Source organism: Zootermopsis nevadensis, unplaced genomic scaffold, assembly GCF_977971745.1.
Source record: "Zootermopsis nevadensis isolate Lab colony 2312 unplaced genomic scaffold, Znev_1.0 Znev_ptg000011l, whole genome shotgun sequence".
Lineage (NCBI taxonomy): Eukaryota > Metazoa > Arthropoda > Insecta > Blattodea > Termopsidae > Zootermopsis > Zootermopsis nevadensis.
The window spans coordinates 15,559,450-15,573,759 of NW_028259143.1; the positions used below are offsets into that span (position 1 = coordinate 15,559,450).

Below are 14,310 nucleotides of genomic sequence, written 5' to 3' on the forward strand. Positions count from 1 at the left end.
TTGAGGAGAGTTTTGAAAAAAAGTTCAAAATTTTCAAAAATCAAAAAATGCTGGAAATTGTCTGAAAAGCGCATAAAACCAAAATAATTTGAAAATTTTGAAAAAATTTGAAGGTGGAATTTTTCAAAAATTTATTGTTTTGTGCGCGTTTTGGACAATTTCCAGCATTTTTTGATTTTTCGAAAATTTTCAAAATTCTCCCTACGTGATGCCGTGCAGAACCGGTCTCTGTCGGACTGTTACTGAAGAACTGTGTCTCTCACGAACGGGGTCTTGCATCACACGCTCCTCTACGTGCCGTCTCTGAAGAGCCCAGGTGCTCCAGACAAGACGTAAGGCGGACACCGAGACGGACAGAGACACTTTAATTTACACACCGAGTCCTGCAATGGTGTTGCTGGACGTAGGAAGTTGACTGATAAAGAACAGATGGCCACTGAGCAGCGACGTAAAGAACTAAAACATCAGAACTATTCAACAAAAAACAGACTAGAAAAAAAGAAGACTTGCAAGGGTGGGTTTGGACGCAGAAAGTTGACTAACCAAGAACTGTTGGCCTCTGATCAGCGACGTAAAGAAGTAAAATATCAGATTACAGGAAGCGCTCCGAAAGGATTAGCCATCGTTGTCGTCAAAAAATGACGTCATCAACAATATCACCTTATATTTGTTTATACACGGGGGTTAGTTTAGCGTCTTACTCAAGATTTAAAACGCAACCAACCCCCTTCGGTGTTTTGGTCAAGTGTTTAAACCCCCCATTCGGGGGTTTAGTTTAGTTTCTTACTCAGGGGTTAAAACACTTGAATGAGACACTAAACTAACTCCCCTTCGGGACTAACCAAGGTTGGTTGCGTTTTAAAATATTGACCAACCCTCCCCCCCCCGAGGCGCTCCGAAAGGAGCGTTCTGCTCTAGTTTAAAAAAATTCTTGAGTGGAATTTTTCAAATTTTTTTTTGTTTTGTGCGCGTTTTGGGCAATTTCCAGCATTTTTTGATTTTTCAAAAATTTTCAATTCCTTTCAAAATTTTCCCCACTGATGCCTTGCAGAACCCGTCTCTGCCAGACTGTTAATGATGTACCGGGTCTCTGACGAACGCGGTCTGTGCCTCACACGGTCTCCGACAAGCACAGGTGCGACGGACAACACGTAAGGCATAGACAAGAGACGGGCAGAGAAACGGTCGTTCACACAGCGAGTCCTGCAGAGGCCGGTTGTGCAGACACCGAGGCAGCCAGCAACCAGGTGAGTTAGAGGCCGAGTCCGGCAGAGACAGGGTGAGGCATTCACCGAGGCTGGCATGCATCGCTTGAGGAGAGTTTTGAAAAAAAAAATGAAAGTTTTCGAAAAATCAAAAATTGCTGGAAACTGTCTGAAATGCGTACAAAACCAAAGAAAATTGAAAAAATTTCTTGAGTGACCGGGACAGGTTAAGTCAAGGATCCGGTAAAGATCAGGTTCGTCAGAGACAGCTGCCGACAGCGAGCGTGGCCGGAAGAAATCGGGTCTGGCAATGAGCCGGTGAAAAAAAAGCACAAAACTAAAAAATGATTTTTTTCGTTTAAGACATTATGACATTTACGACTTTTTCCAAATTTTGAAAAATTTTCTAATGTTGATAGTCGGCCCACTAGACATCCTGACAGGCAGAGACCGGTAATGACCGGGCCAGTCAATGACCCGGTATAAATTTTGGGAAAAAAATCAAATTTTTAAAATATATGGAAAAATAAAAAAAATTAAATTGTTCAAAAATCATATAAAACCAATTTCTTTTTCAAAAATTTCGGAAAGTTTTCGTTTAATGGTTTTATGACATTTAGGACTTTTTCTAAATTTTTGAAAAATTTTCGGATTTTGATAGTCACCAGACATCCTGACAGGCAGAGACTGGGTCCAACAGAGGCAGGGGCTGGGAAAGAACAGGTCTGGCTGAGAAAGTCCAGCAGAGACCGGGGCCGAGAGAGTACAAGTACAGCAGAGACCGGGCCAGGACCCGGTCTGGCAGAGACCAGGGCAGGCAAAGACCGGGTCCGGCAATGACTCGGTGCGAATTTTGAAAAAAAATTCTCAAAATTTTTTTAAAAAATTTGGTCTGACAGACACTGGTTCCAGTAGACATTTTGTTCAAAATTTTGAAATATTCAGATGATGGACGCAGGGAAGGACCTCTGAAACATCTTTCAACAGCTTTCTACCATACTACATGGCGCAGTAACCCAGAAGACAGCCATCTTCAGACTCACCTCCGTGAAAACCTCAATTCCTACAAAATGCTTTGCAGCAACATGCTGTAATCCATTCATCCATGGATGTTAATTCAATGAGAATGTACGTTCCACCTCATCACCCCTGCCATGCTTACAAACATTACCAATACATTTACCACAAATCATATGCTGCTATAAAGTTCTACAAAACTATGGCCATGGTAACAAATACAGCAACTGCCCTCTACTGTACTGCCATCACTATTACATCCTGACAAGCGACAGCACCTCTGCATATGCACAAGAGTTGGGTTCTCATACATGAAAGAGAGTTGCTTGTGCCTTTTGTTTGACAAAAGTGCAATGAATGTGCCTATAGTGAAGTACAGTGCGACAATGTTCATACAAAGTTCTGTCAGAATGCAATGAATCAGCAAGACGATGTCATGGCACGTGCAGTAGATTTCCCATGACAACTTGATTTCAGAGGAAACTAATTCCTCCACCTCTCGCAGTCTCCAGATTTCACATCTCAAAATGGCAAACATTTCCAGAACCTATGGTAAAATATTACGCGTGCTGCACAGCACATAACACGATACTATTCGAAGTATTTGAGAAACTTGTGCCTTCACTACGACATCTCTCATGTTCAGCAAGAGTCATCTGATGTCATTTCAGATTTTATATACGAGTCAAGGACACTGTGAAGACAGTTATCCTTCACTAACCATGTTTTTCAGGTTTAATTTTCTACCAGATTTTGCCACCTACAGTATTTAATTTTATGTATGTTCTTAGTCTGCGCATTCACAGAAAAGTCTGGTGGCTTCCGCCAGTTTCCAATTGCCTAGATTACCACAATGGTACACGATGCGTCTTTTAAATAAACCCACGATATGGAAGGCTTTCAGATCTACTTGGTCTCTGATGAATATTGAACGTGTTGTTACACCTGTAACTGTGAACTTCCAACAAGGCTTTGGTTTCGATAATTGTATTCTTTTTTCGGACCGCAACTCCCCACCCCTGTTCATGAAGGATTACTGTTTTCACAGTTGTTACATATTTTGTTCTATACTATAAGGGACAATACTGCATAACTTAAAATGATAAAATTTACCTTGTATCCAACGCGCTGGTAATAATTACGAATTGCTCGGCACATAACCACCCCCACTGGTAACGTGGCGTTCACTGCTTCTTTTCCTAGACAGTTTTAAGGAAAATTTAAGAACATTTTATCCACGAAAATTGATAACAATCATATCTTTATCATAATAACAAACAATCAATCAATCACACATTTTTGGCACTGGTTCTAGAATGCTTACAGTATTAACCCTTTCCATGCAAAGTTTTATTCACCAGTTATTCTAATGCACATTTCCAAGGTAACTCTCTTTGTTGGGATGATAAAAGTAAACAATCTTGTAAGATTTGAGGTTTTCACAGCGGTGAGTATGAAGATGACGGAGGCAGTATGACCTCTGAAACGCTGGTTAACATTGACCAGACTACACAGCGCAACAACCCAGAAGACAGAAATCTTCATACTCTGATGACGGAGGCAGTATGACCTCTGAAACGTTGGTTAACATTGACCAGACTACACAGCGCAACCACCCAGAAGACAGAAATCTTCATACTCTGATGACGGAGGCAGTATGACCTCTGAAACGTTGGTTAACATTGACCACACTACACAGCGCAACAACCCAGAAGACAGAAATCTTCATAAATAATCTTGACTTGTCAATGGAAAGGTAGGACAAGTATGAACTACTATGATAACCTGTTTACAGCACAGAAAAAATTAAGTAAATTTAAAATTGCTTAGTAAACTGCTCATGTGAGAATAAACAACTACAATGAATTCAAAATACTCTGTTAAAATTACTGAAAGATCAGAGAACAATTTTAAAACATTTATACTATCGCTAACTACGGGTTACGTAGAATCAACTCAGTTATTTCTCAGATCTTATAAGTGGGATCAAACTGTCCGCTCTGTTAAAAAATACAATTGTCATGACGGGCAGTTCTCACTGCAAATGTTGTTACATCATTGTATTTGTTATAAGTATGAGAGTAACAGCAACAGCAGCTTCTAACACATTTATCACGTTACACATACATAATCTGGTATAATGCCGAAAGGATGAATGCAAATAACTTAAATGTCTTAGGTGTGCAAGTCATTTGTAAATCAGGTGAGATGTTATATAGGTGACCCCAGCATCATGTGTTGCTGCAAACAAAACAGTTTCAGGCATCACAGACAGCTGACAAGATGTAGTCATGCAGTTTGGGGAAAAGTGCTACCAATCATTCACCATGAAATGCTGTGTGTTAACGTAACTTTCAACCTCAGAATTTATTGGAATTACATAGACATCTGACCTGGTACTCTGAATGCTGGGAGTCTGTATGGAATAGGTGTTTGGGATATGGACGTAACAAAATAGTCTGTATACTAATAAAGAAGAAAACATGCCATACTACGATGACATGAACTTGCATATCTGACTTTCTAATCAACACAAATCCCCTGTGCTACCTACTCATCTATCAGCAAATACGTATGCCTTCATTTTGCCACAGAATATCTTCCATGTCTCAGGAGTTATTGATTCAGGTTTTTCTTCTTATGAGGCACACATATTGGTGTCTATGTTTAAAAAATATCTGGCATACATAATTTTAATTAATACAAGGCATAGAAGAGCCACTTATGGACAGAAACAAGAAAACTATGACTGGTTCGAATCATGACATAACATCAATCGCTGGACTGACATCATAAATATTCCTCTGACAGCATTTCTGAAGAAAGCAGCTCCATGAACAGCAACAGGGCATATATGAAGACTGACTGGTGTTGGAAACACGTAAACGACAGTGCAAATAACTGAAGAGGTAATCTTATTAATATAATTTCTGACTTGTGAAGAAAGTGTCTACTTATAGACTACAATAACTTATAAATCGTGATAATAAGGTAGTCCCAGATTGAAATCTGAAGCATTACTATAGGATACTAAATGGTGCATGAAATATATTTTTTGTAGGAAAATTAAAAGGCAAATGTCAAGTTCGTTCACCTTCACAATTTCCCCCACAGTAATTAACCTCAGACACATAACATTGGAAAAGGCATATGATCAGGTTCCTAATGCACTTTGATTTATCTCTTTACGCCTAGCAGGGGAAAATTTGCCCAAAATCCCTTTCTGAAAATTTTGAGACACTTGTATTTCAAAAGTATTTGACTTACGGAAGCCCAAAACTGATATGGATACTTGCATCTATCTGGGATACAAAGAAACAAGACAGGATACAATTAAGATGGATTCCATGGGAAAAATCCTAAACTGGATTACGTTTGGGTCCAATGGTGAGATTGTGTAATAATACTAATAAACATTACTGACTGCAAAGGGAAGACATAGTATCAGGGAATTATTTTTATACACACCACATTTTAACATTGTTTAAATAAATTTGCGAAAACTGAACATACCTGTAGAAGTCTTAATGAAATCTGAACCAGCCATCATTGCCACAAGTGAAGCCTTGTACACATTTGTCAATGAACCCAATTCACCAACAGCTAGAATGGTCTTCATATGAGTTTTGGGGCCACATGCTTCTTTCATTTGTTGTATCTCTTGATAGAGTAACTCCCACTGATGAGTTACAACCAAACTGCGATCTATTACTACGTCAATCTCAGTAGCGCCACTTGTAACAGCCATGCGTATTTCTTCTAAACGTGTTTTCAGCATGTACTGGCCACTAGGGAAACCTGTTGCAACTGGACAAAGAGTTACAAACAAATAAATTAACAACTATGTGCTACTTAATGTTACGCTGGCACTTTTGTAGTTTATCCCATGACCATTATGAATGGGAAAGTTCCCCACAGGTGCAGAGAGCAGTAAATCAACCATTCTTAGCCCACAGTCATTAATTTGATATAGTTTAAGCTGATTATGACAGCAGCCATGGCTGTATACACTTTTATTTCACACATGAGAACACTGCACTGATCTGTGTACGAACAAAATGTACAGCAATCAAAAACATGGGGCCAGAGTATTATTAACTGAACCCAATACCATCTACAGAAAATACAAGGAGGCTGCACACATGGCACTACTCGCCAATCCTATCAGGCAGCCTAGTTTGGATTTATCTCCTATTTGGATACCTGTCATCTCTCAAGAAATCCAAGGTGGGCATCGAGTTTCAAGTTAATATTCATGTGTATTTATTCCACCTTTTGTGAGTTTTTGTCTTTTGTTTATGAATTTTGTTTTCTACATACTATTCTTTTACGTCCCACGGATGGATGGTGTGGTTATGCCTTTTTATTCTGGGACTTTCACTTTTTTAATTTGTCCGGAGATAGGGATTAGCTCTATCTAGTGGGCCCAACTGAGTAGGAACCTGAAGACGGAGATAGAGTCCCATCTCCGAAACGTCGTTTTACGTTTTATATTTACTAGACGATGGATAATATCCAAGTAAATTTTTATTCAATCAAAAACAGCTAATAAACAACCTACTTATTTACATCTTCAGTAGCAATGAAGGGTTTAACAATACAACGAGGGCTAGTGGGGATCATTACCACCATCCCCAAGGTAAAAAGATGTCACTGAATATGAAATCCTGCTACTTGCCTCTTTCTAACTACGGGGGGATGGTTGTTAGCTTTCTGTTGTCTACTCAAAATGCCATAAATAAATATAATAAATGACACTGGTGATAGTGAGCATTCCTGTCTTAACCCAATGTTTGAATTTAGTTCTTCGAGTACCAAATTACTTTCGAATTTTACGGTTATCTTAACATTTCTATAGATTCCTTTGACATCCTTAATGAATTTTGCTGATCCCCTTCTCTTACCCAGTTTCAACCATACAGCCTCCCTCGCCACTGTATCAAAACCTTTTGCAATTTAAAAACACTAAATATAATCGACCTCTCTTCTGCAATACTTATAGTCTGTAATATAAACCGTCCCTCTTCCTTTTCTAAATCCCATCTGGCATTCTGATATGACACCCCTCTTCTCGGTCTAATCATTCAATCTCCTTGCCAGTATTTCTGTATACACCTTTGATGACAATGAAAGCAACAAAACTCTCCTAGAATCAGAAGGGTCCGCTTGTCCATTTTCATCTCATATAATTATATAAAAATAGTCTTCCAACCTGGTGGAAAATCTCCTATTTCATGTTATTAATTAATTTTAATAATATTTTGCTCACATTTCCTTTCCTACAAAATTCCTTCCAAAACTCCATAGGGTAGCTGTCTACCTCTACTGCTTTACATCTTTTGCTTTCTTTAAGTATCTGTGAGTTTCTTCTAACTCTGCATCCCTATCTAACAACTCCTCCCATCTTCTTTCATTAATCCCCACCCTCACCCTAATGCCTAGCAGTCCCTTCAAACATTCCCTTGCCCTTATTTGATATACTTCCTCCCTCGGCTTCCTTTCTTGGGTTATCATACTTATTCAACTCCACAATTGTTGCGTACCCTTCCTCTTGAGCAATCTTTTAACAATGTTTGCATTCCTGTCTTGCCACAAGCACATCTTCAATTCAAATTCATAGCAGCCATAATCAGTAATGTCCAACATTTCTTGTATTGGAATACAGATTCTGTAATACTCTTAAAATCTAAAAGAACGCCTGTTAATGACAATCTGTTCAAAGAGTGGGGCAGTGCTATTGGAAGGAACTGTCAAACACACATGCAAATACCTGATGCAACAGGAATCTTGTCAGCCATACCCATCTTCTTAAGACAACTCACAGCATCCGCTACGCGGGATGGGTACAGACACACTGCAGCAGTGGTAATTCTGTTATCATCTTCTTCAAACCCAAGGGCTAATAGAACATCAGATGACAATGGATGCGCTGCCTACATACAAAAAAGTCTTATTAAAAATCTTTGATAATTATCTTTTCTTCTGTTCTTGATTAAATCAATAAAATGATGACCTAATACTTAGGACAGTCCTCTGAATCCGACGGAATGAGGTAACCAGTAGCATGTACACACTCTAGCAATTCAGTGGATCACAGGTCTTCATCGTGGCCACTATTCTAACCCAGTACACAATCTGACGTACTGAACATAAGTAATTCTCATAACTTTGAGCACAACTATAACTTGGATGAACAAATACAATTTTATGGCATGTTGCAGACATAATTAAATATGTGTATTGTACTCAGTCTACACACAACAATCTGTAAATAAATAACTTTTCACTATGCATGTTAATTATTTCCGGTGTAGCTCAGTCAGTATAGTGACTGACTAAGGACTGGGCGACGGGGGTTCGATCCCCGACGGGGGCAGAGGATTTTTCCTCTAGCCTCTGCGTCCAGACCGGCTCTGTGGCCCACCCAGCCGGGGCGTGACGCTGACCACTCACCCCCTTCTAGTGCTGAGGTCAAGAAAGAGTAGGAGCTATACCTCTACTCCCCCCAAGTGCCTACATGGCGTATAGTGGGACAGCTTTACTTTTTTTTATGTTAATTATTTCATGTCAAGCAGGAGACATGAAATAAATAACACACACTAATGAAGTTATTTATTTACCAACTGCCATGTATAGACTGCCCCACTTAATGGTACCTGCTCCTTGTCGTGGTGGTGGGGCTTGAGTACCTCAGTGACCCCAAGAGCTATGCTGGCGGTAGCATAGCTACTGGTAGGGCCTCCCTAGCCAGATTGGTCGAGGGGGAGAGGTCGGACTAAGACAGGTACCCTGGTCCTCCAGGTTGGGGGTTGGTCACAAGGTTAACAACCTTGCACCGTAAAAAGGAAGATGTTTCAAAACCTCAATCAAAGCCTCGGACAGACGGACGTAACAGAGGACCGAATGGAAGAGGAGAATTGAGTAGGCCATGGACCGAATACGGACCGGAGAGCCATAGAAGAAGAAGATGTATAGACTGAGTACAACGGTCATTCAACAAATTTTTTGATTGGGGTCTTCATCACACCCACCCATACCCATAAAAGTGTTACACTTTGACAAGACTGATTTTCAATAAATTTAATACTGTTAGCACTTATAAATGTGAACTGACTGTACAAAAATTCTGGTCATCACATTAAATAAAGGTCTTCAAATATTTTTTATTACATATACATAAGACTGAAAACATTTCATTAAAAAAATATTCTATAATTTCATATAACTCTCCAATGTTGAGAAAATATATCCAAATGTGAATAACAAATCATTGTAATGGAATATGGATAAGGTGCATTTTACCAATTTATTTTATTACTGTGACGTGTGGGCAACTGATCTTTTATTTTAGAACAACATTAATATGGGAACCAGCTAAATGTCTGCAAGTTCCCACTTTTAAGGGTTCTTTGTAGGATGCAAAAAATAAACACATGTCTGTCTGTCTGTCCACATTATTCAACTTGAGAACCACTGGCCATATTTGGATGAAATATGGTTTGGATATTATGCCATTGGAGACTATCCTAAAATAATACTTTACTATTTTCTACAATCAGTAATACCAACTTGATATGGGGTGACACTAGCACCATAGTTATGTATGGTCAAAGATATTTGGAAAATACAAAACTGTGGTATAATTCATATACTATAAAATACCAACATGGTGACTGCGTGAAAAAAAGACTTCACCAGGATTCAATCCTATGACCCTGTATGTATGCTACCATATAGCTAAAGTGCCTTATAAGACTGATTTACGGTGCTTACAGAAGACATGAAGGTCATGTGATTTGTATAGTTCAAAACTAAAGTTGTCAAGGCTAGATAATTGGTGTAATGTTTTATTAATATTTCAGCATTTGCTAACAACATGTGTGTATATTCACTATACACACTGAAAAAACTGAGGGTCATGACAACTGTTAACCAGAGGTAGGAGGCAGTGGTTTTACAGCAAGTAATGCAAAAAATAAGGCTCATAATCTCTTAAGAGTGTTGCCATGGACATGTTTATAATAATTTAAGTATAACACAAACTAATAACATAAACATTATTCCACGAGGTCCAAAATTCCTTAACTGTTACCATAGCAACAATTGCAATAATCCACAGAGTCAAATATTCTCCCATTAATACAATAATATATCAAACAATTCTCAGCAGACAACCTGAAGCTACTGAAAATGCTGATGATTAAACAAATGTGATTGTTACCTTTGCACAAAGGCGTGCAACGTTACTTGCTGTATCATCACCACCAAGTGTCGTAAGATCAATGCAAGTTATTGCACGCAAGAGCCAAGCTGCTTGCCACTCTCTTTTGACAGAGCGGCGTGACTGCAACACATCTGCCCGCAGCCTGATGGCAGGCACATTCACATGAATACTGTTTAACCATCCCAGATCTGAAAAAATATTATAACATCTTGATGAATTCACAATCCCAAAATCGACATGGCTGAAGACTGTACCTGCCCTGCAGTGTAACCACTGTAATCAGCAAGTATGAAAGCACCCAGGTTTTAAAATAATATTTGCATTATTTATAAATCGTAAAAATCTACTGTATCAAAAAATAATTAGTAACAAATAATATGTTTTTTGTGCACACATCCCAGTTTCAGTAACCATTGAATGTCACCGTTTAATTTATTCAGTTAAAATACTGGCTGTCCCTTTGAATTTCTACATATAACAAAGTTAAACATGAAGTTTTCATTCACAGATGTAGAAACTCGTCAATTTTCATTGGCCTTCAGAAAATCTCGTGTGTCTCTTTAGTGGTGCAACAAATGTCACAATAATACTCCATCTCTTGCATATTCTGTATGATGGATTCATAAGCAGCAGTTACATGGCAGCGGAGGTCAGCCCCATCTCTTACCTACAATTAGTACGCAACTTTATGAACCCCCTAGAAAAAAAAAACAAGAGAGGGGTTAAATCTGGTGGCATAGGAATCTCCATTCTCTATCCATTTATCCAGAAACTGCTCATTCTGGAAGTTGTTCACAACATCCACACAATGGGGTTCCATCTCGCTAGAAGAAGTATCATTGTAGTTTCTAAGGCACTGTATAATTTTCCATGACCAGGCATGTTCTTGTTACTGTAGCATCCACAAAGATGAATGGCCCATTCAAGGAATTCAAAGTCAGGACACATCACACATTTATTATGGGACTGTCAGGTTCATGTCTCCTAACAATGTGTGAATTTTCACTTCCCAAAATTTGACTACTGTGTCTGCTCCAAATTCATGAATCAATATGCCTCACCAGCATCCTTGCGGCAGTCCCCAGAAGCAGCAGGCTAAGCCTGGTTGACTAAAGGCAGTGGTTCTCTAAGGTAAACTGTGAGCCACTATGCTGAGTTCTGTAGGATAATGAAGAAGCAGTTTTTTCTGACTGGTGATCCTGGGATACCAAGCAACCTCCCATTATATCTAGCCTTGTTCCTGCATGAGGTGACAGCAGTTCCCTAGCTACTTGTGTTGCACCCACAGGGATGTTGTGCAACTGTCGGAAGACTCCCATCAACCATCTGGCTCCGCTGGAGTCGAATCCTGCGGCCTCTTTACAGAGGGCCTTGGATCTTCTAGAGTGCACTGGCAGGCAAAGCCGCTGGGTCATTCGTTTTTGTGGAAAAGCAACCAAAATCTCTTAGGGACTCTGGTGTGGGGTCCATTGAGGGTAAGACTGAGAGAGGCCTGCTGATGAGAATGAGTAACTTGACTACCAAGAAGAAATGAATATGCATGTAGAAGAAGCAGGCCAGGAAGAGGAAACTGAGAGCTCAGCTGGGATAGGATTAACTAGGATCAGCAGTGGAGGCTCTACTGCCCCTGTCAGTAAATCACAGAGGGCACCCGGAGGTGTCCCCTCCCCTGCAGCAGGCCAGGAGAATTTTAGAGATTTATGGTCTGTCTCTGGCCATGGATCCACCAGCTATACTCAGGCAGTGGGGAACACACTGAAGACATCCTTATATCATGGTCAACTGGAGACAGGCATCAGTGTGGACATGCCGAGAAAATTCCATGGATTTCCAGGTCACTTTGGCACTGCAGAGGAAACTAAGATAGATGGAGGCTAAAGGAAGGTATGAAAGGATAATCAGGCATTCAAAATGAGTGCTGGAGGATCCCCTCTCACGGTGTCAATGACATGAGTGCAGGGGACATCCTACAAAATCCTCACTAAAGTTCACAGGTCATATCTGGGTCTCTTTTGCTTCCTTCTGGGAAACAATCCTCAGGAGAAGAGGCATTAAAGCTGATGTTGGAAATGAATTTTCCTGGCTCTGATGATTTAAATGAGGGAGACGTTCAGACGTCCTTGCCTGGTCTCATGATTTGAGAGACCTGGGACTGTGCATTGGTCAGATGGATAGTGTCTTATGACGAAATCAGGTGAGCAATTTCCAACCTTTGCCTACATGCCCAAAAGGGAGGATGCACTCCCATCAACATGCATATCAAACTGGCATGTATGTGGAGACATCTCTCCAGTGTTGTTTATAAGATTGACAGGACACTTGAGGGCTTATCACTCTGGGAGATTTTCTGGATATCAAGGGTGCACTTAACACCACCATCATGTTCATGTGCAAGGCACCTGAAGAGTATGTCGTAGAGTCAGGTATGATAAGATGGATCCAATTTGTTCTTGGAAGCTCATAAATTATGAAGTCCAAAATTGGCTGCAGGTTGATGGTGCATGTTGACTAGAGGTGTCTGCAGGATGGGCTTTCATCCCCACTACTTCAGATTATGGCGGTGGATGGGCTCCTTGCATGTCTCAGTAGAAGTTTGTATACACAGGGTTACACTTGATTTGGCCTTATTGATAACTAGGGAATTCCCAAGCACTGTCTCAAAGCTCATGTAAGGGGCTCTAAATAAAGAACAAAGTTGGTACAGAACTGATGAGCTACCAGTCAATCCTGATGAGATGGAACTTGTGCTCTTCACCTAGAGTAAAATGTAGACAGGTTCACTGAACCTGTCTAACACCCCACTGGGTCGGTAAAGTTAACAGATGAAGGTATGTAAATTTGTTGCCACTCTGGGACACAAATATGCATACCTGCATCTATCAATAAGAAAACATCTTAATACTGTGTTGTGCTTGCTACCTCCTAGACATGGAAGAATACAAAAGCATATTCTCAAATAGTAAAATCATGAACACATTAAAAGCACATATTTGAAGCATCTACTCAGAAGATGTCGGCAGAAAGTTTAAGTAAAACATATATATTTATAGTATTTAAAATATGTTTGTAATAATATGTTTTATATGGCCAGTATTTTCATATTCGTATCTATAACTCAGCGAATGTGAATAACTCACAATTATTTTAACTCTACTTCAGAACAAGTAATGTATCCATGAGGGACTGAAGATGATCCTGAGTGAACATGTAGCCAAAAATTTAACTCTACATTGTAACTAATCTTTGTTACTACACATATAACATAATAGGATGCAAAAAAATGGATAGTTATAAACCTATTCATTTTATCAATAATATACATTTATTTACCATTCGTACAACTCTCAACAAGTTTGAATAATAGTTTCAAAGTACTTTAATTCTGTGACTTCAGTTCGCACTACAGATCAATGTAAAACAATTTAAGTAGTTGCAGACGTATGTCTGCCATAATTTAGAAATGAAATAAAATACTTTTATTCCCACCTAATTCGCAACCTGGGTTCCTGTCACTCATGATGAATGGTTAATAAAAATCACCCGACACCAAATGTTACAACGTAACTTCACAGTCCCTCTACACACACTCTATCTTCCCTCATACAAAACATTGTAAGCTGATAACGGCAAAGCGGGATTCACGACTGCAAATCCTGCCGTAACGTAAGAATCTAACGCAACAGTAGATTTCGTGGTTTAGATGTAAATGAGACATCGCTCATTCTGGCGAACGTCAACAACGAAAACGTCAGTGCAATCTCTGTGATGTTACAATGCGGCAGAATTGGCAGGTGTGAACCAGATTTTACAGACAGATCAGTAGAACGTCTGCTTTTGACGTCACGCTGCCATCTATCTCCAGCA

At 39.6% G+C, this 14,310-nt stretch overlaps 1 protein-coding gene across 2 annotated transcripts in view; it reads right to left on the reverse strand.

Moving 5' to 3' along the window:
• Dera (deoxyribose-phosphate aldolase) overlaps nt 1-14,310 on the reverse strand; it is a 60,400-nt gene extending 46,090 nt beyond the window's left edge. Inside the window, exons 1-5 of one of the 2 annotated variants that reach the window (XM_087347450.1) lie at nt 13,933-14,304; nt 10,444-10,634; nt 7,993-8,155; nt 5,736-6,029; nt 3,336-3,421 (exon numbers count right to left, since the gene is read on the reverse strand). In XM_087347450.1, coding sequence (XP_087203576.1) covers nt 3,336-3,421; nt 5,736-6,029; nt 7,993-8,155; nt 10,444-10,634; nt 13,933-13,963 — 765 coding nt within the window. In that variant the 5' untranslated portion in view covers nt 13,964-14,304. Of the gene's footprint in view, nt 1-3,335; nt 3,422-5,735; nt 6,030-7,992; nt 8,156-10,443; nt 10,635-13,932 lie in introns of both variants that reach the window. The other variant, XM_087347451.1, reaches the window with a different exon arrangement.